At 42.1% G+C, this 22,110-nt stretch overlaps 4 protein-coding genes across 5 annotated transcripts; 2 read left to right on the top strand and 2 right to left on the bottom strand.

Moving 5' to 3' along the window:
* Window positions 1–82: 82 nt before the first annotated feature.
* Window positions 83–4,724, top strand: ccdc125 (coiled-coil domain containing 125). 2 transcript variants are annotated; one of them, XM_031570280.2, is made up of 12 exons: window positions 83–1,110; window positions 1,430–1,552; window positions 1,842–1,900; window positions 2,186–2,272; window positions 2,480–2,557; window positions 2,734–2,819; window positions 2,940–3,022; window positions 3,118–3,230; window positions 3,436–3,543; window positions 3,647–3,794; window positions 3,984–4,093; window positions 4,215–4,724. In XM_031570280.2, exons 1-12 carry the CDS (start codon window positions 795–797, stop codon window positions 4,437–4,439), a joined length of 1,536 nt encoding a protein of 511 aa, XP_031426140.1. In that variant the 5' UTR covers window positions 83–794; the 3' UTR covers window positions 4,440–4,724. The 2 variants fall into 2 exon arrangements, with proteins under 2 accessions (XP_031426140.1, XP_012671377.2); XM_012815923.3 differs by lacking the exon at window positions 1,430–1,552 and having other exon boundaries at window positions 111–1,110.
* Window positions 4,725–5,278: 554 nt separating this feature from the next.
* Window positions 5,279–8,712, top strand: fam151b (family with sequence similarity 151 member B). Its single transcript, XM_012815925.3, has 6 exons — window positions 5,279–5,493; window positions 5,656–5,781; window positions 6,329–6,488; window positions 6,589–6,806; window positions 7,201–7,336; window positions 8,104–8,712. Exons 1-6 carry the CDS (start codon window positions 5,370–5,372, stop codon window positions 8,252–8,254), a joined length of 915 nt encoding a protein of 304 aa, XP_012671379.1. The 5' UTR covers window positions 5,279–5,369; the 3' UTR covers window positions 8,255–8,712.
* Window positions 8,713–9,064: 352 nt separating this feature from the next.
* ankrd34bb (ankyrin repeat domain 34Bb) lies at window positions 9,065–13,900 on the bottom strand. Its single transcript, XM_031570279.2, has 2 exons — window positions 11,243–13,900; window positions 9,065–10,931 (listed from the first exon to the last, which is right to left on the bottom strand). The coding sequence occupies exons 1-2, from the start codon at window positions 11,446–11,448 to the stop codon at window positions 9,425–9,427; spliced, it is 1,713 nt and encodes a 570-aa protein (XP_031426139.1). The 5' UTR covers window positions 11,449–13,900; the 3' UTR covers window positions 9,065–9,424.
* Window positions 13,901–15,254: 1,354 nt separating this feature from the next.
* On the bottom strand, window positions 15,255–21,522 carry LOC105889924 (dihydrofolate reductase). The gene is made up of 6 exons (XM_031570278.2): window positions 21,290–21,522; window positions 20,740–20,789; window positions 20,247–20,352; window positions 18,566–18,692; window positions 17,061–17,176; window positions 15,255–16,177 (listed from the first exon to the last, which is right to left on the bottom strand). Exons 1-6 carry the CDS (start codon window positions 21,379–21,381, stop codon window positions 16,096–16,098), a joined length of 573 nt encoding a protein of 190 aa, XP_031426138.1. The 5' UTR covers window positions 21,382–21,522; the 3' UTR covers window positions 15,255–16,095.
* Between the last annotated feature and the right edge of the window lie 588 nt (window positions 21,523–22,110).

The following is a 22,110-nucleotide window of genomic DNA, read 5'->3' as shown; positions in this document are numbered from 1 at the left end:
CACACCCAGTGTGATGCCGAGTTTGAACTGTTTGTGTGTTCTGCATGCGTGTGAATGTGGTGTTTGCCTCAGATATTCCGCTTCAGAGGTAATGACACATGGAAGGCGTTCCCAAAAGAGCATACAGAACGACACAATACAGCATCCTGTTCGTCAGCGCCGTCGCGTGGAAGGGGATGTCTTTAATTCTTTGTCGTCTGCTTTTATGGAATAACAAATGATAACTAATTTCGGACACAAACTTTGTGGACATAAATGTCGAGCGGCAACACTTGCCAGTGACGCACTGTAATTTCTTGGCAGGAAAATACTTGGTCTATCGCTCATCAAGAAGCAACAGGTGGAGGACTGACCAGTGATACAGACTTCGAGTTGAACTATTTGACATTTTCGTCGTAATGCCAAGAGGTTGGAAGGTTAACCAACCGTCCATGACAATACTTTCTGGCTTTCACACGGGTTTTCTCTAAAGTTGTTGACTCCGCCCCATACATGAGCCAAGTGTGGTTCTCTGGCTCACTCTGTAAATATTACGTGGTCGAGGTTCGGTTCTTCGCCAAACACCTGTGATAGGCTACTCTACTTAGAGAAACAATGCAAACAAATTTGCCTTTCTCAGACATTCTAAAGTATGGTTTGCTGCAAAAGTTACGGTGACGCCATTTTTATTGTTTACTTTTGGATGACCATACTGCAGTGAAAAGAACAGTTCTTGTTTAACGCTGGTTCATCAGTCGGTTTGACAGCAGTAGGAGCGCGATCTTGTGGTACTGTGTGGTCCATCTTTTACTGGAATGCAAGTGGGCCAAGACCAAACAGCGTGCACCAGTGCAAGAGCTGGAGAGGATGACATGACTGACGGAGACCTAGGGGATGGAATGAGTGAAAGACCCAAGGCTCTGAGCAACCAGACAAGGCACCAAGCTCGAAGCAGAAGTCAAGGGGACTTTCAGGAGCTTTTGTCACCAACACACTCTTTGAAGAGGAACAGCGATGGAGGTGGAGGCAAAGAGACCTTCTCCTGGACACCATGCAGTGAAATGTGCAGTGTATTGAGGCAGGAGTTGAATGGAGGACAGCTCCCACATAACTGTAGGAAGAAAGAATCAGGTAAGATTGGGCATGTGTCATTTCACTCGTGCGCCCCTGTAAGTGCAAGTCATGTTGTGTGTCAGTATGTTATGTCATTATCCCAAAAAATCCATTTGAGATTTTAAGATTTCTATTTCTACTTCCACCTCTGGATGGCCCACAGCCTATGGCAGTTGAGTTTTGGAGGCTAAAACGTAATGTTTTGGTTTCATCGTTCACAAATTGAGACTAAACTTTCAGGAGAGCCTTAAAACATCCATGTCACCACCTGCTTGTGTCCCGCCATGAACCTTGATCTCTTTCCTTGGCTGTGTGATGTTTATTTTGGCGTGAATAGTGCAGGTGAAGAAATGCCAACATCTTTGCTCACGGCCAGCGTATTGCCATAAAAGTCTACTGCTGTCTATATTAGACCTCTGCACCAAGGGGTATAATCAAAAGAGTGTTCACCCTCACAGAAGTAAGGAATTTAACATTGATCAAATATGTTAGTTAACAAATGTTAAACAAATAGCCTAATATAAGTATGAACAACATTAAATCAGCAACAACTAATATGATGGTTACACATTAAATATTGAATCAGCTGAACTTCTACATAAGTCTACCTGCTAAATGTTTCACTAAAGCTGAACGGATGACTGGGCTGTGTAGTTTGTTCAGGAACTTCCTGGAGTAAACTGAAAGTGAATTTCCCCAACTGTGTTTCTGTACTATTTAAAGCTATGGTGTCCACATTTTTTACCCAGAATACCACGATGAAGGAAGCAGCGAGGAGTTGCAGAGGAAATTACAGGAGGTCACCCAGGTGAGTTCAGAGACATGACTAGCAGGTGTGTGGTGGTGGACTTGAGTTTCCAGCAAAGTTGACATATCATTTCCCATTCACCATTCATCATTCAACTTCAGTGCTCGGCATTTGCAGTCACAAAGTTACAATTCAGTTGAACAGACACAGATAACTGTGCACTCTAATGTAAGACACTTTGAAAGCTATGAGAACTCAAATAAATGCAAACATTTAAAGGAATAATTTGTTAAGTAGGATGTAATGATCCGTCCTAGCCACTGATGTACTACCATATTCTTCCAGGAGGTAGAGCTGCTGCGCTCAGAGCTGGAGGTGACACACCGTCATCTGGAGGGGAAGCATGAAGCTCTGAGGATCCTTCAGGGACATGTGAGAGTGGGAAAATATCCACATTGGCATATTCAAAATAAGACTAAAATATATTATAGAGTAGGATCTGATATTATGTATTGTCATCCGTCATCAGAACCCTCAGTCTACTCAAGTATTTATTCCAGTCATGCATTGTAAATACTTTGTGTGTGTGTTATCTTGTGATGGACATGTGTTTATTTTGATATCCATCTCCATTTCCAGGCAATCTTAGATAAGGCAACTACTCATACTAAACACTTATTTCAGAAGAGTGAGGAGCGGGCCAAAGCCTTGGAGAAGGTGGGGACACGCCATTTTGTAATGCAGTTTTAGACAGCTGTCTATGAAGCATCCATTACACAGATGCATTCTTACATTGTTTCCCTCTAAATCAACTCTACAACTGTCACTTAAAACAAGACTGGTGCATTGTTTATCTAATCTCTCCTCTCCCCTCCAACTAATTTAATTGTCAGGAAGTAAATGCTTTACAATGGGAAATCAATTTTAATCAGGCGAGATTTAAGAACTTCGAGCAGTCATGGGAGCAGAAGTATGAGAGGTGTGTTTGTTTTGCCTGAATACAATTCCATTTTCCATTACTATGAACATATTTTATTTTTACTGTTAATCTTGTGTATTTATTTGGTCTGTCCTTTTTTGGGTTCATGGTCATAAATAGGGTCTGTTCTGAGAATCAAGCCTTGAGTGAAAGTCTTGAGGAAAGAACAAAAGAGATGCAAGCACTGAGGACAGAGAACACTTGTAAGTAATTGAATAAACAATAAACAAATGAATAATTAAATAAATACAAAAAGTTCTGTTAACATGGCACTCAAGCAAATGTGTTTATCATCTAGCTTTGAACCAGCAGTGTCTAGAGCTTCTGGGTACGCTTAGCGCTCAGGACAGGAGTGAATTCCAGGGAACGCAGCCACCCTCAAACCAAGGCAGAGAAGGCTCTGTGCTTGAGGTAAGTCCGAGGATGTGCAGCGATAAAGAGACAGTGAGGAATGTAATACAGGGAAAAGGGAAGAGGTATGTTTAATTGCTAAATTTGCTCCCACAGATTTGAACTCACCATAATGTCCCAGTGGTATCCTGCTCAATATTCATTTTGCTGGAGTTTGCTTGGCTTGTGTACGCTATCTGTGATATCCCATGTCTGTGTTCCACAGCTTGCTGTGTTTGGAGCTTGCCAGTGTCCCTCCAGTCTGAGCGAGCCCTGTCCGTGTGCCAGGAGCGCTGCCGCCAGCCGCAAGCAAGTCTTACAGCTGAAACAAGAGGTTTGGGATTTTCCATTGGGGTTTTCCATTTAGTCCTTATAAGCGAAAGTCCCTCAAAGTCCCCGTTTTCCTTGAGAGCTAATATATAAGGATTTTTCCACAGTTGAAGACTCAGAGGAGGAAGATGGATGAGGCGTTTGTGATGGCAGATGCCTTCCGGATAGCTTTTGAGCAGCAGCTGAGGCGAGGGAGCGAGCATGTTCTTCACCTGGCTGAGAGTGACACAAGCAAGACTCTCAAGAAGCATTGGGGTAATTGGAGTGTTTATAAAACTCTGAACAAACTTGCAGTTGACCACTGATAACATGCAACGCTTCTGCATGCTCAGTTCTGTGGTGGTGTTTTGGGTTTTATTGCCTGATTCCCACATACACAAGGTCAAGGACTTCTATATGACATGGCTCACTCCAAAGTCTTACTTTTTTCATCTTTTTTTTCAGGGAAAGAGAGACAGGGTTCTCTCAGCATTGGGCAAAGATTAAAAGGGCTTCTTCCATCTGCTATGATTCCAAAAGACCCATATGAAACACTACATATGCTGCTTGATCTGGTTTGTCTATGACTTTGTCTATGGTATTTTTGAGGTTTTGCTTTGCATAATATTAACTGAACCTGAACTGAAGCTTTACATCCCATTCTGTCCTCTCTGCTGTAAACTGTGTGGATTTCAGTTGAGTGATAAAGAGGAGGCACTGGCGCATCAGAGGAAAGTGAGCTACATGTTGGCCCGCAACACCGAGGACCTTGAGAAGCGTCTCCACATCCAATGGCAAGGAAGCAGCGCGGACACAGACGACTTGAAAACAAGTAAAAACGCTCCAGGGAAAACAAGCGAAAACGCTCCAGGGAAAACAAGTGAAAGTGCTCCAGGGAAACGAATAGACGATGCCTCATGAGACTCCAAAGAGGACTGCAAATGTCCGGGTTCTTCTGAGGATCGCAGTGCCGAACTTGCTGACATGAAAGAGACCAAAAGTTGTTCCCTTGATCACCTCTAGAAGAGCTTGACACTTGCTCAGGATAGATGGAATCATTAGGAACGTTTCAGAAGTGAAGATCAAACAATATTTCTGTACATTGTTTTTGCATGAAGCCTGCATTAACTTAAAACACTAATTTTAACTGATATTATTTTTAATTATAATATCAGTGTGACCAAACTATTAAATACTAAAGCATCATTTGTTTGGTTTCTGTAAGAACTGTAGCTCCTTTAAAACAAACAGGTAATACATATAAACTATTTATTTTGTTTTTATTTTTTACCTTAAAGCTGATGGTCTGCACTGCAGTAGTGACAAAAATGGTTCATATAAAACATTTACTTACTTTACTTGTGTGCAGGCCTATAAATAACATAACCAATGATGTGTCAACTAAGATCTGAGTGCATATTTTATGTAATTTATTTATTTTAATTAATGAGAGCATGGAAGGTACTGGTTACCAATGTTGAGCACAGTTAGTGCATATGTTATTAAAGCAGTCCCTCCAGAACTTTGCAATCTTGTGTTTTCACAAATTCAGTCGCAATTGCTATTTATTACCGCAATATTTCCGCAAAAATAACGCAAGTCATGGCATTTCTGCATTATTTGTGAATTACTTCATTCAACTCAGAATCACCGCAATGTCAACCGCAATTATTTAGACTTCTCACATGATGAATCACACCCTATCAAGATCCTGGAGAGGTTGTGGAGTTAACTTCACTTAAATATAACTACAACTCCCATAATGCAATTTAGAGGAAATGCGTAGGATGGCACAAGCATAGGGGCGCAAGTTGCAAACAGGATCATGGCTGGATTTGTTGTTTAAATCATATGGCCCTAAAGAGGAACGGCTTAAGGCCACGTCGGTTGCTAATATTTCCATTTATTCTTTTCGCCGGTGTGACAATATGGATAACCTTTCACTTAAAACCTGAGGATTTGATGTTACCCACAGGTGACATTATATTTAATGTACTTCCTCGAAGCATTGAACTTAAAACTGAAACATTTTACCACAACTAATGTTAGCTCGCGAAGTAATTCGTCGTAAGTAATACGTTTTGTTCTGGACGTAAACATGCATCATTTTACTAATTACGCTTTGTCAAATTTTCAGGAGCAATGAGTGACCAAACACTTGACTATTTTCTGAAGAAGGGTCAAATAGTGGAGAAGGATGCGGCGGTAATCCAGTGGTATCATGCAGCCAACAGCAGGTCCAAGATCAACGAGGCACTTAAAAGTGAGGCTCCTGGTGTAGGCTGCTACTCTGTCAAACCCGGTTGCTATTGACCAGTTATTTGGCATGCATTTGTGTGTCTACCATAGCGACTATTTCAATTGGTTTGTTGTGCAATATACTAGCATATTTCTTGTCTACATCCCTGTTTAAAAGTAAATTTGGTGACATTGTTCAGGTAGAAACCTGCATAAGGCCTACATGACGTGTGTCAAGGCAATAGAAGCATCTCACTCTGTTCTATAGGGGAGTATGCATAATGCTGTAATGTCTTGCATCCTCTGTAGATATATTTCCTGATTGCTTAATCAGTCCAGTATTGATTTTATACAAGGCTCTCATCTCAGAGCAATTACTGATATACCTCTGTTACCTTTATGCCATTGTAATGTGTCACATTAAAACTGAAACATAATAGGGTCTGGAGGTGTTGACAGATTACATTATATTTCTATGTTCAGGATTCTATTATCTCAGTGGAGTGATTTCACCGAGTCAGAGTTCATGTGTTAATAATGGTACTCACTAGCCCTGTCGTTTGCACTCAAAGGCTCGGCCCACATGATTGAAGCTGACATCCTTCTCAGAGGGTGCGATCCCATAGAGCCAATCATGGCCCACCCCCCTCAGAATGACAGTGACATCACACTACGAGAGTGGTTAAAGGAGGTGATGCCTTCAGGCAAAGGAATAAAACTTGACTTCAAAAGGTTAAGCCAATACTTACATACTGGTTTTGTCATGAACATTTCCAGTTCAAAGTCGTTGAGAATACCCCTCCTTCGTTTCTAACTACACATCTTTACACAGTTTACAGGCTGTTGCGCCCTCTATGGTTCTTTTGGAACAAGTCCGCCATGAGCTCCAAGCTCCTGTGTGGATCAATGCTGATATTCTTGCGGGTCCCGGGGGCAAAGCTACCCCGCTGGAACCTCAGGCCTTCCTGGATGCTGTCCATGTTGCTGCACGCAATGCCGTCTTCTCTCTGGGCTGGACAACCGGATGGAGCCCAAACACTGATAACCCAGGTGAGCTGGTTCACGCTGAAGTCACAGGGGACACAACTCTTTTTGGTATCATCTTCAAATTCAGGTTGATGATGTCTGATGATGTGAAGGATAGATAAACACACCTGTCGTTCCCACTAGCCGCTCAGGCTATGCACTATGTAGTTCTGTGGTCCAGGACGAATGACCCAATGAAAATGATAGAAAAGGCTTTGAAAGCAGGACATCGCCAAATATATCACCAGAAGACACCAGCTAGCCTGCTAGCACACTTTTATCAGGGCCAACTGCGGTGATGGTGCTGTTTGCAAGGCTGTTTGCATGCCTTTTAGGCAGTAAGCTCGCTAGTTTTACCTACTCTTACTTTAGGGAGTGTTTCATTTTCATTGAATATTACATTCATTACTGTTTGTAGGGTATAGCTGGGAGATGGTGCAGCAAATGGAAACTGTGTGCAAACCCCTGGTAGAGCCTGTCACCTTTCCTGTTCGCGCTTCTCTTATGTCCCAGTCCTTTGCACAACTGCGGTGGCTCCTGCAACAATCTGACAGGTAGGTCTGAATGTGTGGAAACATTTGTGATCATTTTACATCGCCACTCACTGGCAAGCAGACTTGGGGGACAAAACTGATTATTATTTTCTCCAATATTGATAGTTTATTATTCCATCAATCAGCTAAAATGTAAAAACACCCAAACCTGTTTATTGAGGAGAATCATATTGCAGTAGCATGAAGTTTTTCCACAAATTCTTGAATCACTGAAAATCTTGAAAATCACAGTGGTGGACATAGTATTCGGTAAATATTAGTATTAAATTTTAGGTCAAATGCGTAAATTAAATATTATGTAAAATGGTTGCCATATTATACTATGTAACTCTACGTAGTAACTGCAATTAAGGTGTTAATGTCATTATATTACTGCTCAGAACACTCAAACAGCTACTCTCCAGTGAGTTAATGAGAAAACAGAAGTGTTTGATATAAATCCTTAGGCTGATTAAAGCTCCATCAGCACAGACAGTGGTGCCCATGACCGATTTAATCCCCTCCTTAAGACTCGGGCCTCTTAAGGTGAGGGCTCTCCTCCTCAAATTGCTTTTCTTCTGTGATGATGCACATTAATGTTATCATTATCAAGTTTCCAAACGTTCCCAAACCTAAAGGGGCTTACCCTATGTTCTTTCTGTTGTGCTGTGGAACAGAGCCCAGACCCATTTAGTGTGTGTGTTTGTTTGTTTGGGGGGGGGGGGCATTGTGTGTGCACGCATATTTTCATTCTGTTTGTTGTTTTGTTTTTTCTTGTCTTCTTTCAGGTACAGTCTGACGGTGTGGACGAGTCTGAGTGACACGTTCATTGTGGAGGACCTGTTGCCGTACAGGCAGAACATCAGCAAAAGCAGAATCTATTACGACCTCTCAGACTCACAGATGGCACAGTTTAAGGTGCTGCCAGGGTTTTCTTAAGACATCATTTATGCATAATTATGTATGCATCATAGGACATTGAAACAGCGCTAGCAGAATGGGCTGATTATGCTTTGGTGCCAGTATGTCTGTGCCCAACAATACTATAAAGGTTTCTAATTTGTGATGTCTTTCAGGCTCTGAATGAATTGGTGAAGGGCAACACAATATCTTTTTTGAAAGCAGCTTTATCTAACGCTTTTCATTGTGATGAAAAGTAGATTCGATTTTATTTTCATATCAACAATGTAATGAATCATGTCAAATGTGAAACATGCACACACTAAAAACAAACAAACATCTAAACCTGGACTGCTTGGTCCTTTTTTAAAAATTCAGTCCTTTGTTTAACTGACACAGGCTATGTGGTCAATGGGTTTGAGCGTTGTTGTAATATCCTACTCTTTTGTATTAACTGCACTATATGTCTTATATTAAAATAACTTGTGAAATATCAATTGCTCATGCAGTTGCAGTGAATAATTACATTTTATTTATGTTATATTTCTGGTAAAATATACAAAATATATGTTTTTGCCCTCTTCTTGACTGGGGGGAAAAAATAGAATACCAGTATTTCGTAATTTGAATATACAGGGCAATGTAGCCACAAAGACATGCCTAAAACAGCTGATGCTCTGAGACATCCTCATAGCCACAGTACTTGACATGACATCGGAACAACATACTGCATACAATCAACTGCTAAATAAAACTACACTAAACATTATTTTAACACTATCATTTTCTGCACAGAAAAGCACATGTGTTACTTGATTAGTGTTGAGAAGGACATTGTACTTGTTTTTTTTCTTTAGTTGTTTGGCATGCTTTCTATTACTTGGTGGCCATCTCTTTGACTCGGGCTACCAGCCTTTATCACAAGCTCAATTTTTTGCAACAAAATAGTCTTGAAACCGTCTATTGAGAATTAATTGAGTGGGTAGGTTTCTATACACCATAGGAATGGTTTACTCGTTGACAGAAGGGTACTGTGAGATGCTGTGGTTGATAAGTAAATAACGTTGTTGCACATGAAGAGGTTGACATCAGTGCTGCCATTAAATTCCATTTACAGACGCTACGTGGATTTAACTGTAGCTTGCATTGAGAATTGAAAAATGTCCATAATTTATATTGGTGCCCTCAGACAGCATACCTCGCTTTGTCTTACTGTCCAAAAATCTCTTCAAAGTTAACCAGTTGCTTGATCTGCTCCGTCTGCATGGAGTGGCGCCTCAGCAGTGTCTTCTTGGTCTTCACATCTCTGGGCAAACTTGGGGCAAAGGGCAGGAACTGTTTGGGTGGTGCTGGTGCAACTCCCGGGGGAGCAGGCTGAACCCCAGCGCCCACAAGTTTGCTCGCGCTCATCGGTCCGGTAGAGGCTGTGGTAGAGTTGACCTTGATGTCTGGAATGGGCGCGTGCGGGTTGAGTGGGGGCAAGTACCCAGGCCGTGTTTGAGCAATGTGATCCAGAAGCAGGGCCCCCGAGCCTCTGCGCTCCAACATCCCGGCAGCTCTCCTCTGCGGGAGGCCCTCCAGGGACTCCTTGGACCCCGACAGGGTGGACGAGCGGCTGGACACAAGTTTCCGCTTCTCGGACGCAGCCGCTGGTCCCGTCCGGTCCTCTGCGCTCTGGCTGCCGAACTGGGGCAGCTGGGAGTCTGAGCTGTAGTGGTCCATCCCGATGTTCCGCCGGCGAACGACATTTCGCAAGCTTGACACCGCAAGGTTTGGGATGCTGTCTGGGACAGCTCTGTCCACAGGAATGGGTTCTGCTGTGCTCCCTTCCCGACTGAGGTTCAAGTGTGACAAGGAGTGTTGGAGAGACGACACACTGTCGTAGGACATCTTCCTACTCAACAGGCTTCGGGCTCCACCCAGGTCTCTATCGCTCTCGTTGGCTTGCTCCAGGGCCCGCAGCAGACCGGTGGCGTCCTTAACGTCGATGCTCTGATGGCGGGAAGCAGCCAGAGTTCTCCTGGAGAAAGGGAGGCCATTGATTTTAAACGAGAGCTCTTCCTCCGGGGTGATGTCCTGGAGCTCCTCGGTTAGGGAAGAGCCCTTGCTCTGCTGGACCAGCAAAGACGGGGGGATCTTCAACCAGGGTTCAGAATGAAGCCTCTGAAGGTGCAGGAGTTTGGCGACTCCTGGGTCCTGCATGGAGATGTGGTTGTGGGTCGGAGAGCCTGGTTGCGATGTGGCAGAGTTGGTAGAGGGGATCAGGCCTTGAGGGTCCCTCTGTCCAAGTCGCTGGCTCTCAGGCTGGGCACTGCACAAGGAGTGAGGAGGGGTACAGAGCTGAATTTCAGAGGGTGACATGCAGGAGGCCGGGGTACAGTGCAAGCGGTCATCCAAGTCCGGTGGTGGTGGGACATTCAGATACTGCTTGGTCATTTGTCGTCCAGATGGTAGTTTGTCTGTTGTGATGATGATGACCTCCTTGCCCTTGGCTTTGCAGGCATCGAGCAGTTCCCTCAGGGCATCCTTGTCACCGGAGTTCACAGCGTAGACCAGGGCGGATGAGCCAGAGTGGTCCTCCAAGCTGGGGTCAGCACCACTCAACAGCAGCAAAGACAAAACCTCCACACCGGCCCGCTCCATGCAGGCATGCATCAGGGCCGTCCTTCCACTCTTGTCTTGGATGTTTGGGTCGGCGCCACTCTCTAGCAGGTATCTGAGAAAGATATGGATGGTAAGTGTATAATACCTCATAGTGAAGTAGATACTGTACATAGGTTTAGTAGAACTGAAGAAACAGGACAGACAGAAACATCAAACACAAATACAGTAAAATGCTTATATGCACCATATTTTTTCCTAGTTAAACTGAGGTTTGAAAAATAGAATTAAATTGCTGAATTACCACAAATGCAGTGAATAAACAACAGGATGTAGAAGACACTGCCATACACACTCTGCACTCAGAGGGAAAGCACATTCGAAGTAAAATTTGTCTACTGTAGGTCGCAACAAGGTTGAACTCACTTTACTATCTTGGGCTTGGGCACACTCTGTGCATCTGAATGATGGGTCCTACAGGCCACCATTAGTGGAGTCTCGCCTCGCTCGTTGCTTTCGTTAATGTAGGCTCCACCTTCAAGCAGCAGTCTCGTGAGTCTCAGGCGGCTCAGGTACACGGCCTTCAACAGAGAGTTCCCGTCCGTGCGTACTTCTGTTGGCGTGTCCCCCATGTCTGATTCTAGTGACCGGTCGCGGCTCAGGGAATCATGGGAAATTGTGAAAGCTGATGGAAGCCACCTGTCAGAAAATGAGTCGTTTCAAAGCTATCAGTTAATTCTTATCAAGTATCAATTCTTTTTCAAATATATTTACTGCTAATGTCACGTAGGTTTCTTCTTCTAGACACTGAATTTGTTTTGTTTTGTTTGTGTTCTCATTAAACTCCATCCTGTCACCTCATCCTTGCCAACTGTGTATAACAAAAACCTGCAGGTCTTCATCTTATTAGTATTATTCATCAAGGGGGCACTTCACTTCACAAAGGCTATGACGAGCCCAATTAAATCTCCCGACATTGTTATGCAAGACAAATTCACACAACACATGTCTAAACTGCTTTAGTGAAATGCCAAATTTCTGCATTTTCTACATGTTATTTTTCTTGTATTTTGCCTTTAGTTCTCCAGGGCCAATTAATGTGTCTTGAATATAATTGTATCTCTCCTTGTTTCTCATGGTCTTCAAAGCCCACACGAAAGTCTGAAATGATTTCTGACACTCCTTGGAAAGTTACTGCAGTATTTTTACTGCAGGGTTTGAAAAATCCCTTGTCACATCCCTTGGTGACGGCATGTAGCTCTGAAAAGTCCATTGTCTGAGTGGCCTTGTCCTTCTGTTACACAATGCACCTCTGTACACTACAGAGTGCTATGTTTTAGAGGGGTAAAAGACTGTGTGTGTGTGTGTGTGTGCCTGTTAGAATTCTTAATACATATTTGAGAGAAAACATTGATGCTGAGGTCAAATGTGTGGGAGGATGTATAGTCTGTTGCCCTTCACTGAAAAGAGTAGCCACGCAAAAGCTGTGCTGACGCTCTGAAAGAGGGCGTCTAAAGTAAGAAAGCAAAGTGACGAAGGACAACAGAGCTCTCAGCAGTGGCTGATGGAAAAGATGCGTCAGCCATCCAGGGACATCTTATCCATGTATTTGAATTGCTACTGAATGCACTCCCCAAAGACTGATCAATACTTCCAAAGAGGTTTTTTTTGTTAATAATAGCATGTTCTGCCAGGTACATTTAACCAGATATTCTTAATGCACAGAATCCACAGAAATGCAGAAAAAAAAATCTACTTTTATAAAAAATTAAAAAAGCATTTAATCATTAGATGTCATTTTTGCCATATAAATCTAAGACTGTATGATAAAAAAACATATCTCTTTCTCGTGAAGCCAGCCAGCCTATATCTCTTTCTCGTGAAGCCAGCCAGCCATTTTTTATTTATTTTTTTAACCAATAACGAGGCAACAGAGAACCCATATGTTTCCTGATTGGTCTGTCCCAGCAGTGAGCGGCTGGGTGGTCTGCCTGGGCTCATGTCGGTGGAGCAGAGAGCTCCCCAGGATGGCCTTTAAAGCGCCAGCGCGCGCTTTGGGGGTCTGCCCTGGTCTGCAGTCGACCTTAGAACAGAGAGAATCCTTGATGACGGCCTCTCCCACCAAATAAAAGAGCATGGAAACCACGGGGCGTTCAGCTCAGGGCAGTGATTGTTGCCACGGCAGCGCTGGAGAGGAGCGCCAAACAAAGCACTTAACGCACCTGGATGCATATGTGTGATTCACAACTGATAACATGCAGAATTCACACTGTGCATATTTGACCACCCCCTTCCTCCAAACATTAAGTGAATATTCTGCATACACTATTAGTTGACGTATTGTCATACAGTGATAAAGTAGCATTTATCAGCATAACTAATGATGTTAAAATCTAATGACACATTAGATGATTGTACACCGATGTATTCCCTTCATAGAAATCTGCACAATACTCACACATTGTTGTCCAGAACTTCACAGGAAATGTTTCATGAGAAAAGACTTCTAATGACTGACTGAGATGACAGGAGATACCATTCCACCATTTGTATGAAACAGGCATGTATTTTGAAGTGCCAGGCCAACATCAAAACCTTTCATTCAGGGTGGAGTTAACATTCATACATGGAGAATTGTGTAGTAAAATCACAGACCGTTATTTGAAAAGGTAATGCGTTGTTTGGGTAAAGAGTGAGTATTTAAGGCGAACATGATTGCCACTGCACAAAACAACCAGACTAAAGATCCACTTTTCAAATGAAACTTTTGAAGCAAACTATTTGAGTATCTCCATGGATTCCACATCACTAAAAGGACAGATATGACACTAAGAAGCTGAATTTGAAGGGCCTCAAGCCAAAATAAACGAACTCCACATTTGCAAGAAGAAGAATATCGCACTATACCAAATGGTATCATTTCAAATGAGCAAATTGATCTAAATCATTTTTCAAAATGTTCCAAAAGAAGGAAAGCTGCTCCTGTTCGTTGGACATACATCTGTCATTCATCACTGTGGTCACTGGCAATTTTACATATTACAAGACACACTTTTAACATAAATAAATCTGCCTAAAGACAACAGATGGAGAGAGGATGAATGACAGATGTGTCCCACTATTTGACTGTGAACAAGACAGACACAAGCACAGCTGCATAAACTCACCTGTTTATGGAGATGCTGTTAAATCCCTCTTCATGCTCAGAAAGCCCTTTATCCTCATGTCACTGAAGGAGCTGATCATCCGTTACATTCGAGCTCCTAAATTGACCTTCAAGAGAAAGGAATAGCTATGAAAAGCTGGAGTAATCATACAGACTGGACTGAGTGCAAGGCAGGCAGCCAGAGAGAGTGAGTGAGTCAGAGCGAGTGATTGAGAGCGCGATACGAAGAGAAGAGAACAGGTGTTGGCGCTCTCAGGTTTGAGTGAGAGAGAGGGGGGGGGGGGGGGAGCAACACACTGGATACCTTTTACAGGGCATCTTCTGACCATGCCTGTCGTTAGGTAGACAGCCGAGACCTGTTTGAGACCAGAACTGGCAGAGCACAGAGGGTGAGAGCTGGCAGAGCACAGAGGATGGCAGCGTCTGAGTGCCAGTCCAGCCCTCACATAATTTCTTTTCCTTTTCAAATGGAACTACCCACAACAATTCATGCCAACACTTGTAGTCTCTGGGATGGAATCCATATTTTTCCCCACCATCTTACATTGTGACTGTGAAGGGGACATGGGGTGATATTGGGGCATGATGCTAGATATGGATTGATCCACACACACACATATATATATATATATATATGGATGTGTGTATATATTTCTAATTTTACCAAATAGTTTGGCCTCAAATTTCACAACCCACTCAGGGTACATTCAGGAGTAAAATTAAATTTTCAAAGCAGCCATTTCCCAACATCATGCCACTCACATCTAAGTGTTCACCTTTAACTATTGGCACAAAATTGAAAAAAAAATGTGATTTAAAGATATAATCAAAATAAACAGCAAAATTGCTAAACGTACAACACGAGACACGCATTCACCTTCACTAGAACTGTGTTGAGAGCATAGCAAATGCCACCTTTACATCTGAAATGCTAATGTAGCATCAGCACAACACAGTAAAGAGCAGTGACTTCGCTCATCACGGCGCTGTTCCACCTGACATTAAAAGTCAAGAGCCACTCAACGTGCAGAGGAGGGCTGGGGGGAAGAGCAGCTGAGGTGGGTGTCACTAAACCGCATTTTCGGGCTCTGAAGTCTATAGCTGTGGTGGCATGAAACTGATCTGCCCTAAAGGTTAGAGCTGCCCACAGTGCAGCCTTCTCAACAGGATGATAAATGACTGTGTGTGTGACAGAGAGAGAGAGAAAGAGAGAGAGAGAGAGAGAGAGAGAGAGAAAGGGTGCCGAAGTAATTCTTCCCGAAGCAGATCAAAAACAAAGCCTTTGCTGGTAATTGCTAGTCTCTTCACATGAAACACATGCATATTAATTGGGCTGAGTGACAAGAAGTGGGTAGTCATCCCAAAACAAAAGGACTGTGTGACATTGTACCATGCTGTTGTCAGAAGACATTAAGATTAAGTCCAAACAAACAAAATGGACCAACATTAAGATACCTAAAGAACTACATTGATAGTACACCAAAAATGACAACATTATTCAAATAACCACAGAAGGCAGACATATTTATTGCGTTCCAAAAACAGAACCTGACAATATGGAATCATTCTGAAGTGATTCAATATTATGGTTAAATGTATTCGTCATTCTTTCAGTAGACATTATTACTGTGGCCACTCAAGTAAACAAGGTATGTAAAAGCATCAACTTAAAAATAGCTACATTGTTTATCACGAATGGATGGATGTATTGATCCTCTACAGTGCCTTACAAAAGTACCAATGAAGATCTGATTAACACATTTAGTCACATCTTCCTTGTGGTATCATTTTTATGTGATTCCTAATTATGCTGCTCCAGAAAAAGCAGATATTTTTTAATTGTCCGAAACAAACAAAAACATAAGGTTATGTATATAAACACTGAGGTACAACACAGATCGTATGGGATTTCCTGCTCTCATGCTACACAATGACATAGCTGGGCTACCCTATGGTGTGATACCCCATACTATTTCTGCTGTACCGAGTGCATCCACTGAAAGGCAACAAACAAACGAAAGAAAAAAACAATTGTAATTGCAAAATTTGTGATTCTGTATCAGTTTGAGAGCTTGTTTAAGGATGTCTTGAGGGATTGTTGAGGGGACACTGGTCAGTGGTCAGTGCTCTCGTAGACCTCAAATCTGTACTTTACACCATTCTCCTCCTGAAGACCTTCCGGAACCCCTGGAAACCTTAGGGAGAAACGAAACACAGAGACAACGTTTTTGCTTGTCACAAATGACTTGCAGTAACTTAGATCAAGCCTATATTTTTAAATGCATCACATCTGCCTCTACCCCTCAAGGGTAACTAAAATTCTCAATGAAACAGTTTGCATGACTAAGGTGAAGGTGATATGGGAAAAGGTGACTAACACATATGAATATGTATCCCGGTTTGGATTCAAAACAGAACCCAGTTATTATTCTGGGTGATTGCTTTGATGTTTTCAGCACATTTTATATGCAGCACCAGCTTGTGTTATCGAGACAATCCATTTTAATTGTAAAGTGACACACCTGGGAGGACCTGTCTCAGCTTTGTCTGTCCTTGTGTGTGCGCGCATGCATGCGTGCGTGTGTGTCTGTATGTGTGTATGTGTGTATGTGCGTGCGTGCGTTTGCTTGCTTCCTTCCAAATTGTCTTTCAATGGATATGCATAAACAAAACAGCTGCTAATGTTGCTGTTGTGTAACTGGCAGAACCAAGTTTCAACCACACTAAGGTCCCAGGTCCAGATCCCATGCACTGTACTTCTGCAATATACACTGGATTCGTGTAATTCTCCACTGGATTGAGTCTTCTCTTGAAGAGGGCTTAACTGTGAGTACGCATGACGAAAATACATGTGTTTCCACAGGGTACTTTGTTGTTTGGGCAAAGCAGACACTCTTCCAATGGGAGAGCTAATAAATTAACAATTTGTTCAGCCTTAATTGTACCAGTAATGACTGTAGTGGTTTAAACCTAACCTGACAAAACACATCATAGTATAACTACTATTTCTAATCCTTGCATGCATTACTGTGGAAAAAGGATTTAATGTCTGGGTAAGGCACTGATTCTCCTACTCACTCGGACAAAAGGTTGTACTTGGACATGTCGATGTTGGGGATGAACGTGTCGCTGTCAAATTGCTGTAAGATCCGTGTCACAAACAGCCGTCTTTTGCCCGAGTTTTCCATCGTTTCCTAATGAAGAGAATATGGACATGAAAATGGCTTCATTTCAGTTTAAAAAGAAACAAGGTCATTATGGCTGACAGACGCGGCGCCAGGAAGGGTGAATGCAAGGCTGCTCTATTCATTGCGTAATCATGCTTTAGTCTCCATGACAAAGGACATAATAGAGTGGACAGCATGTGTGGCAGGAATATTTACAGGTGCGTGTGTGTGTGTGTGTGTATGTATATGTGTATGCGTGGGCCTGTGTATTCATATGGGCACAGATGAAAGAGCTGTGATGTCTGTGCCGGTGCAAAGAAATGCTGCGTTTTGTAACATACAGCTGACCGCTGAAATAACTAAACGGGTAGAGAATTCAACACAACTGTTCTGCGATTGGCAACCCTCATTAACTTAAAATAGCCTTCAGGAACTGTGGCCACACACTAATGTGCTTGCACTCCAAAAGTAGTGTGCCACTTAAGTAATCAGGCAAGACTATTGCAGAACTAAATCACTGGTTGAGTGGAGGAGAGGGCCTCACCCTGAGCACATTTATGACAGAGTACACACATCATGGCAGAGTACACACATCATGGCAGAGAGACACATCATGGCAGAGAGACACATCATGGCAGAGTACACACATGATGGCAGAGAGACACATCATGGCAGAGAGACACATCATGGCAGAGAGACACATCATGGCAGAGAGACACATCACGGCAGACACACATCTCAAGCAGAACTCAAGCAGAGAGAGATAAAAAAAAGGTAAAAAAAAAAAAAAAAGAAAAGAGGATTCTCAGTTAAACCAATTTCAGGACCTTTTCTAGTGTAAAAAAAATACTCTTGATACATTACAGTGATAATGACACTAGCTGTCATAACAAGCTGAAAAGCAAAAAGTTATAGTAAATAATATAAAAATAAAATAATAAAAAATATTTCTTGAACTACTTAAAAGGTACAGTGTGATGGAGAGCTTCTGAGTATGTGCTCTGACTGCCATACCAACAAGTCTGGCTCTTTGGCATTGCGGTCAGTGTGCAGGTTTGGTGCCCCGTAAGACCTGGGTTCAAGGCCGGGTGGAGTGATTGCTCTCTCCCTTCGCTACATATGGTGTCAGAAGTGGGATGCGATCCTTTTCATCAAATTCCCCCCAAATGGGAAACGTGGCTCAGACTGACTCATACACTATACTAGCCAATCAACACACTGCTTTAGCACGTAAGCAAGGCTGACTGATGAGCTCAAATATCAACAACTTTTCACCTGAATCGAGGACTGCACACTTCTCCAACAAATGTTTTTCAATACTTAATATATATTTCTGCAAGTTTCTCTATGTCCATTACTGGCTTCTTCTATAGCTTTTCACGAACTAACACAAATGAGGACAGGTAAAACACTCACTCTGTACAGTGAACTGCCCCCAATAATCCAAACCTGGTCCACCTCTTTTGCTAGGTCTTCTGTGTCCAGAAGACAAAGGGCTTCACTAAAGTCAGACGCCAAATAGTGAGCTCCTGGTGGAGGCTGCCTAGGTCAGAGAAGGAGGGGGAGAGGAATGTCAGCACATTTTAAAACATCCATACTGATGCTTTTTTGAATTTTTATTATAGATAGGACTAGGGATGGGCATAATTAATCGACGATCGATTAATTGATCATTAAGAATTTCCTCGATGAAATTATTTTTTCATCGATTAAAACTAATGCATGTTCTGTTGCGTAGTGTGCGTGTAATTTATTTATTTTAGGGCTGTCAAAGTAAACGCGTTATTCTATGAAATTATTATGGCCGAGATTAATGCAATAAAATATTTGAACGCAGTTAACGCAACTTTGTTTACTTCCGGTGCGCGTTGACCCATGGCACGAAACCGCCGCGTGTCTGCAGTCAGTTAGATAGAAGAGACCGAGACGGTAGTTGAAGATGGAGAGAGCTGAGGGATTGTTGGGCGGAAAGTTTCTGTGTAAGAGGCAAAATGACAGAACAATCGAAAAAAACTAAAGTTGTATGTAGCATTTGTCAAGCTGAATGTAGCGATCACAGAAGCAGCTCGTCTTTAAGTTATCACCTTAATGCAAAGCACCCGACAGAAAGCAGTCCCAGGTTAGATGGTCGCCAACCCACACTCCACGACTTCTCTAGGAAATTAACTAGACCAGTCGGTGAAAAGGTTACCAACGCTGTAGCAGTTTAGGTTGCCGGTGACTGTCGGCCCATCAAGATAGTTGAAGACGGTGGGCTGACTGAGGTGATTCGAATTGCTTCAAGGGACAATTCTTACGATTTACCGTCGAGGGGCACCGTTGTGTCTCGCATACATTCCTTGTATGACGGCGAGAGAGCACGAAAAAAATACAATTAAACAACAGTGTCTAAAATACACGCTGTCTTAAGTGATTACTCGTTAATTTATAAGATTTAGTCTTTAGAAGAAAACAAACTTTTAATCACGACGAATCTAGATGAATGAATTTCAAAATGTGAGATTAATTAGTTAGAGAGAAAAAAAAAAACGAAGGTCAGTTGTGTTTATGAGCACCGGCTTCTAGCTGTCGGCTCCGCTGCTTAAGAGTACAGCAGCGCATATTTTCTAGTGTAACCATTGAACGGATCCCGTTTAACTGCCACATGAGTTGTCCATCTTGTAAGTTTAACTGCCACAAGAGTTGTTCATCTTGTAATAAAGATCTCAATGAGGAAACACGCTGTGTTTTTTTTTTTTTTTCACTGCATTTTAATATAGCCTATAAATAGTGAATTTTAATATAAAAATATTAATGATTAATCGAAAATCGATCGTTAATTCTCCCGACGATCGATTAAGACAATTTAATCGAATGCCCATCCCTAGATAGGACACATATTCCCCATACCATATTTCCCCATTCTATCCAATAGACATAGTTCTAATGATTTATTCCATAATGTGGGTTAGCTGACAAAGGCTACGACAGAAAAGCCCATTTTTATAAACATAATGTATCTACTGATCAATGGACTAATCTATCTGACCATGCAAAGCTACCCATGCACACAACTAAAGCCAGGGCTGCCATGTCTTGAATTTACTGAGGCTCTTACTTCAGCTCTCTGCTGAGAACAACATTGATCCTGTTCTTAAGAGGTCTATTCTGGGCTGGAATAGAGAACCACGTTTTTCTGCCCATGATGACAACATTCTTCTTGCCTGGTGAATGAGACTGAGTTTAATGCCAGTGCGTTTATAAATGAAAATAGTAAATGAAAGGCAGATTTCTGAGTAGCGTATAGTGTAGTGACATATCATATTAGACTTCAGCCTAGGAGTAATGGATGGTTAGTTCCTGAGAACATCAGCACCAGAGAGTACATGTGTGACTGTCTGTTTATGACTCTTCATTATAGAATTACTATATCCCTGGTACAGTTATAATAAAGTTACAATATACATTTACAGCTAAACTGAGAATCATTGCTGGAAACGACCTTTGAAACAACAAAACGTTTTTACATGATGTTGTGTAACTCACACGTGACATGTCATGCCTGTGTCACTCACCTTGCTAGACCTTTTATGAAAGTGATTCAAGCCTACCTTCAACTGTGGGAGTCATTGTCATCCTTTGGAAATGCTTGAATTCATTACTGTTCATAGTAAAAACACAAATATAATTCAATGTTAAATGTTTTGTCATATATATATGACACAAAACACACACAACATTTGTTGCAGCTGTAGAAGCTACATGCTTGTAATCATATACGTAGCCTACAGCTCATATTCGGAATATGCGGCTAAAATGTTTCAACAAAATTTGCTTCATTAAGTATTTTAGTATACAATATGAATACAGTATTAATATTCTGTTTACAATATAGCTACCACCGACTCAGAATTTGCACAGTAGCTAACTTAAAGTGGTTGTGCCATGCAGCCTGAACTTTCTACCCCAGACTAGGCTACAGCAGCACTTGCTTCAGCTTGGACGCTACGGAGTTCTTTAGCTCAACTGTAAAGGCACTACAAGCCAAATGCAAAGTGAGCCCACACCATTTTTTCTAATTCAACATTAACGTTAACCATATTTAGAGTTACATAGCTATGTGTTTGTATATATAGATACATCGTTGTTTTCCTACCTTACCTTAACCTTATTGGATGCCATGGGAGATTGCCATTTTTGCCGATGCCCATATCAGGACAAACTGCAACCATACAGTTCAGTACGCGAGACATTATGCCAAGCCGCAGAATTTTTGATGAGTAATTGACAGGCTAAATCTCTAATATTAGCTGACAAATCAGTTAGCTCCCTGGATTACGCTCTCTGAGCTTCGAAACTTCCCGCCAGCGGTTTATAAATGCTCTCGTAGCGGTAATGACGTTACAGCTCATTTTAGAGCGTTCTACAATCTACTGCGCCGCCTATGGTCCTTGTTGAGAACATCATGTACTAGAAGAGCCATCAGCCAAAATGTAATTCCTGAGGTTGAGTGCTTCAGAAACTACTGCATAGGCCTACAAGTTTAGGTGATCATCAACATAGAGGGCATTACTTGTTCATTACATTCTTAACCACTGACCAAAGCTCTTCTCCGTCCCGGTAGCCCCCCCCCCCTGGTTTACTATAACTACCACGGTTAGAGGCTTGCACCAGCTGCTGCTGCCGTCGACTAGTCTGTGAGGTTTGAAACAGCCAAATCATGTTCCTGTGTTCCATTTTGGGTAGCCATGAAGTCGTAGTCGGCCTACTATTTCCAAAGGTTAAATGTGAATCCATGTATATATTTTCAACATTTAGACTGCGTGAAGTTATCAGATTCACTTCATTTCTTTTTTGTTAGAACAAGCAGAGGTGTAAAAAGTACTGAAATGTTGTACTCAAGTAAAAGTACAATTACTTTGATGAAATTTTACTTAAGTACAAGTAAAATTACCCATCTAAAAATCTACTCAAGTAAAAGT

This window comes from Clupea harengus, chromosome 7, assembly GCF_900700415.2.
Source record: "Clupea harengus chromosome 7, Ch_v2.0.2, whole genome shotgun sequence".
Lineage (NCBI taxonomy): Eukaryota > Metazoa > Chordata > Actinopteri > Clupeiformes > Clupeidae > Clupea > Clupea harengus.
This window is presented reverse-complemented; position numbering and strand designations above follow the sequence as displayed.

Excerpts from the sequence above, each read along its gene's own strand:
- fam151b (XM_012815925.3), top strand. The coding sequence starts at position 5,370 with ATGGCCCTAAAGAGGAACGGCTTAAGGCCACGTCGGTTGCTAATATTT. Across the intron at positions 5,494-5,655 it reads GGATTTGATGTTACCCACAG|GAGCAATGAGTGACCAAACA; the intron begins GTGACATTATAT and ends TCAAATTTTCAG. Across the intron at positions 6,807-7,200 it reads CCCAAACACTGATAACCCAG|GGTATAGCTGGGAGATGGTG; the intron begins GTGAGCTGGTTC and ends TACTGTTTGTAG.
- ccdc125 (XM_031570280.2), top strand. The coding sequence starts at position 795 with ATGCAAGTGGGCCAAGACCAAACAGCGTGCACCAGTGCAAGAGCTGGA. Across the intron at positions 1,111-1,429 it reads CTGTAGGAAGAAAGAATCAG|TGCAGGTGAAGAAATGCCAA; the intron begins GTAAGATTGGGC and ends TGGCGTGAATAG. Across the intron at positions 1,901-2,185 it reads AATTACAGGAGGTCACCCAG|GAGGTAGAGCTGCTGCGCTC; the intron begins GTGAGTTCAGAG and ends ATATTCTTCCAG.
- ankrd34bb (XM_031570279.2), bottom strand. The coding sequence starts at position 11,448 with ATGGGGGACACGCCAACAGAAGTACGCACGGACGGGAACTCTCTGTTG. Across the intron at positions 10,932-11,242 it reads CCCAAGCCCAAGATAGTAAA|ATACCTGCTAGAGAGTGGCG; the intron begins GTGAGTTCAACC and ends TATCTTTCTCAG.
- LOC105889924 (XM_031570278.2), bottom strand. The coding sequence starts at position 21,381 with ATGTCTCGCGTACTGAACTGTATGGTTGCAGTTTGTCCTGATATGGGC. Across the intron at positions 20,353-20,739 it reads AATGACTCCCACAGTTGAAG|GCAAGAAGAATGTTGTCATC; the intron begins GTAGGCTTGAAT and ends CTCATTCACCAG. Across the intron at positions 16,178-17,060 it reads AAGTACAACCTTTTGTCCGA|GTTTCCAGGGGTTCCGGAAG; the intron begins GTGAGTAGGAGA and ends TTTCTCCCTAAG.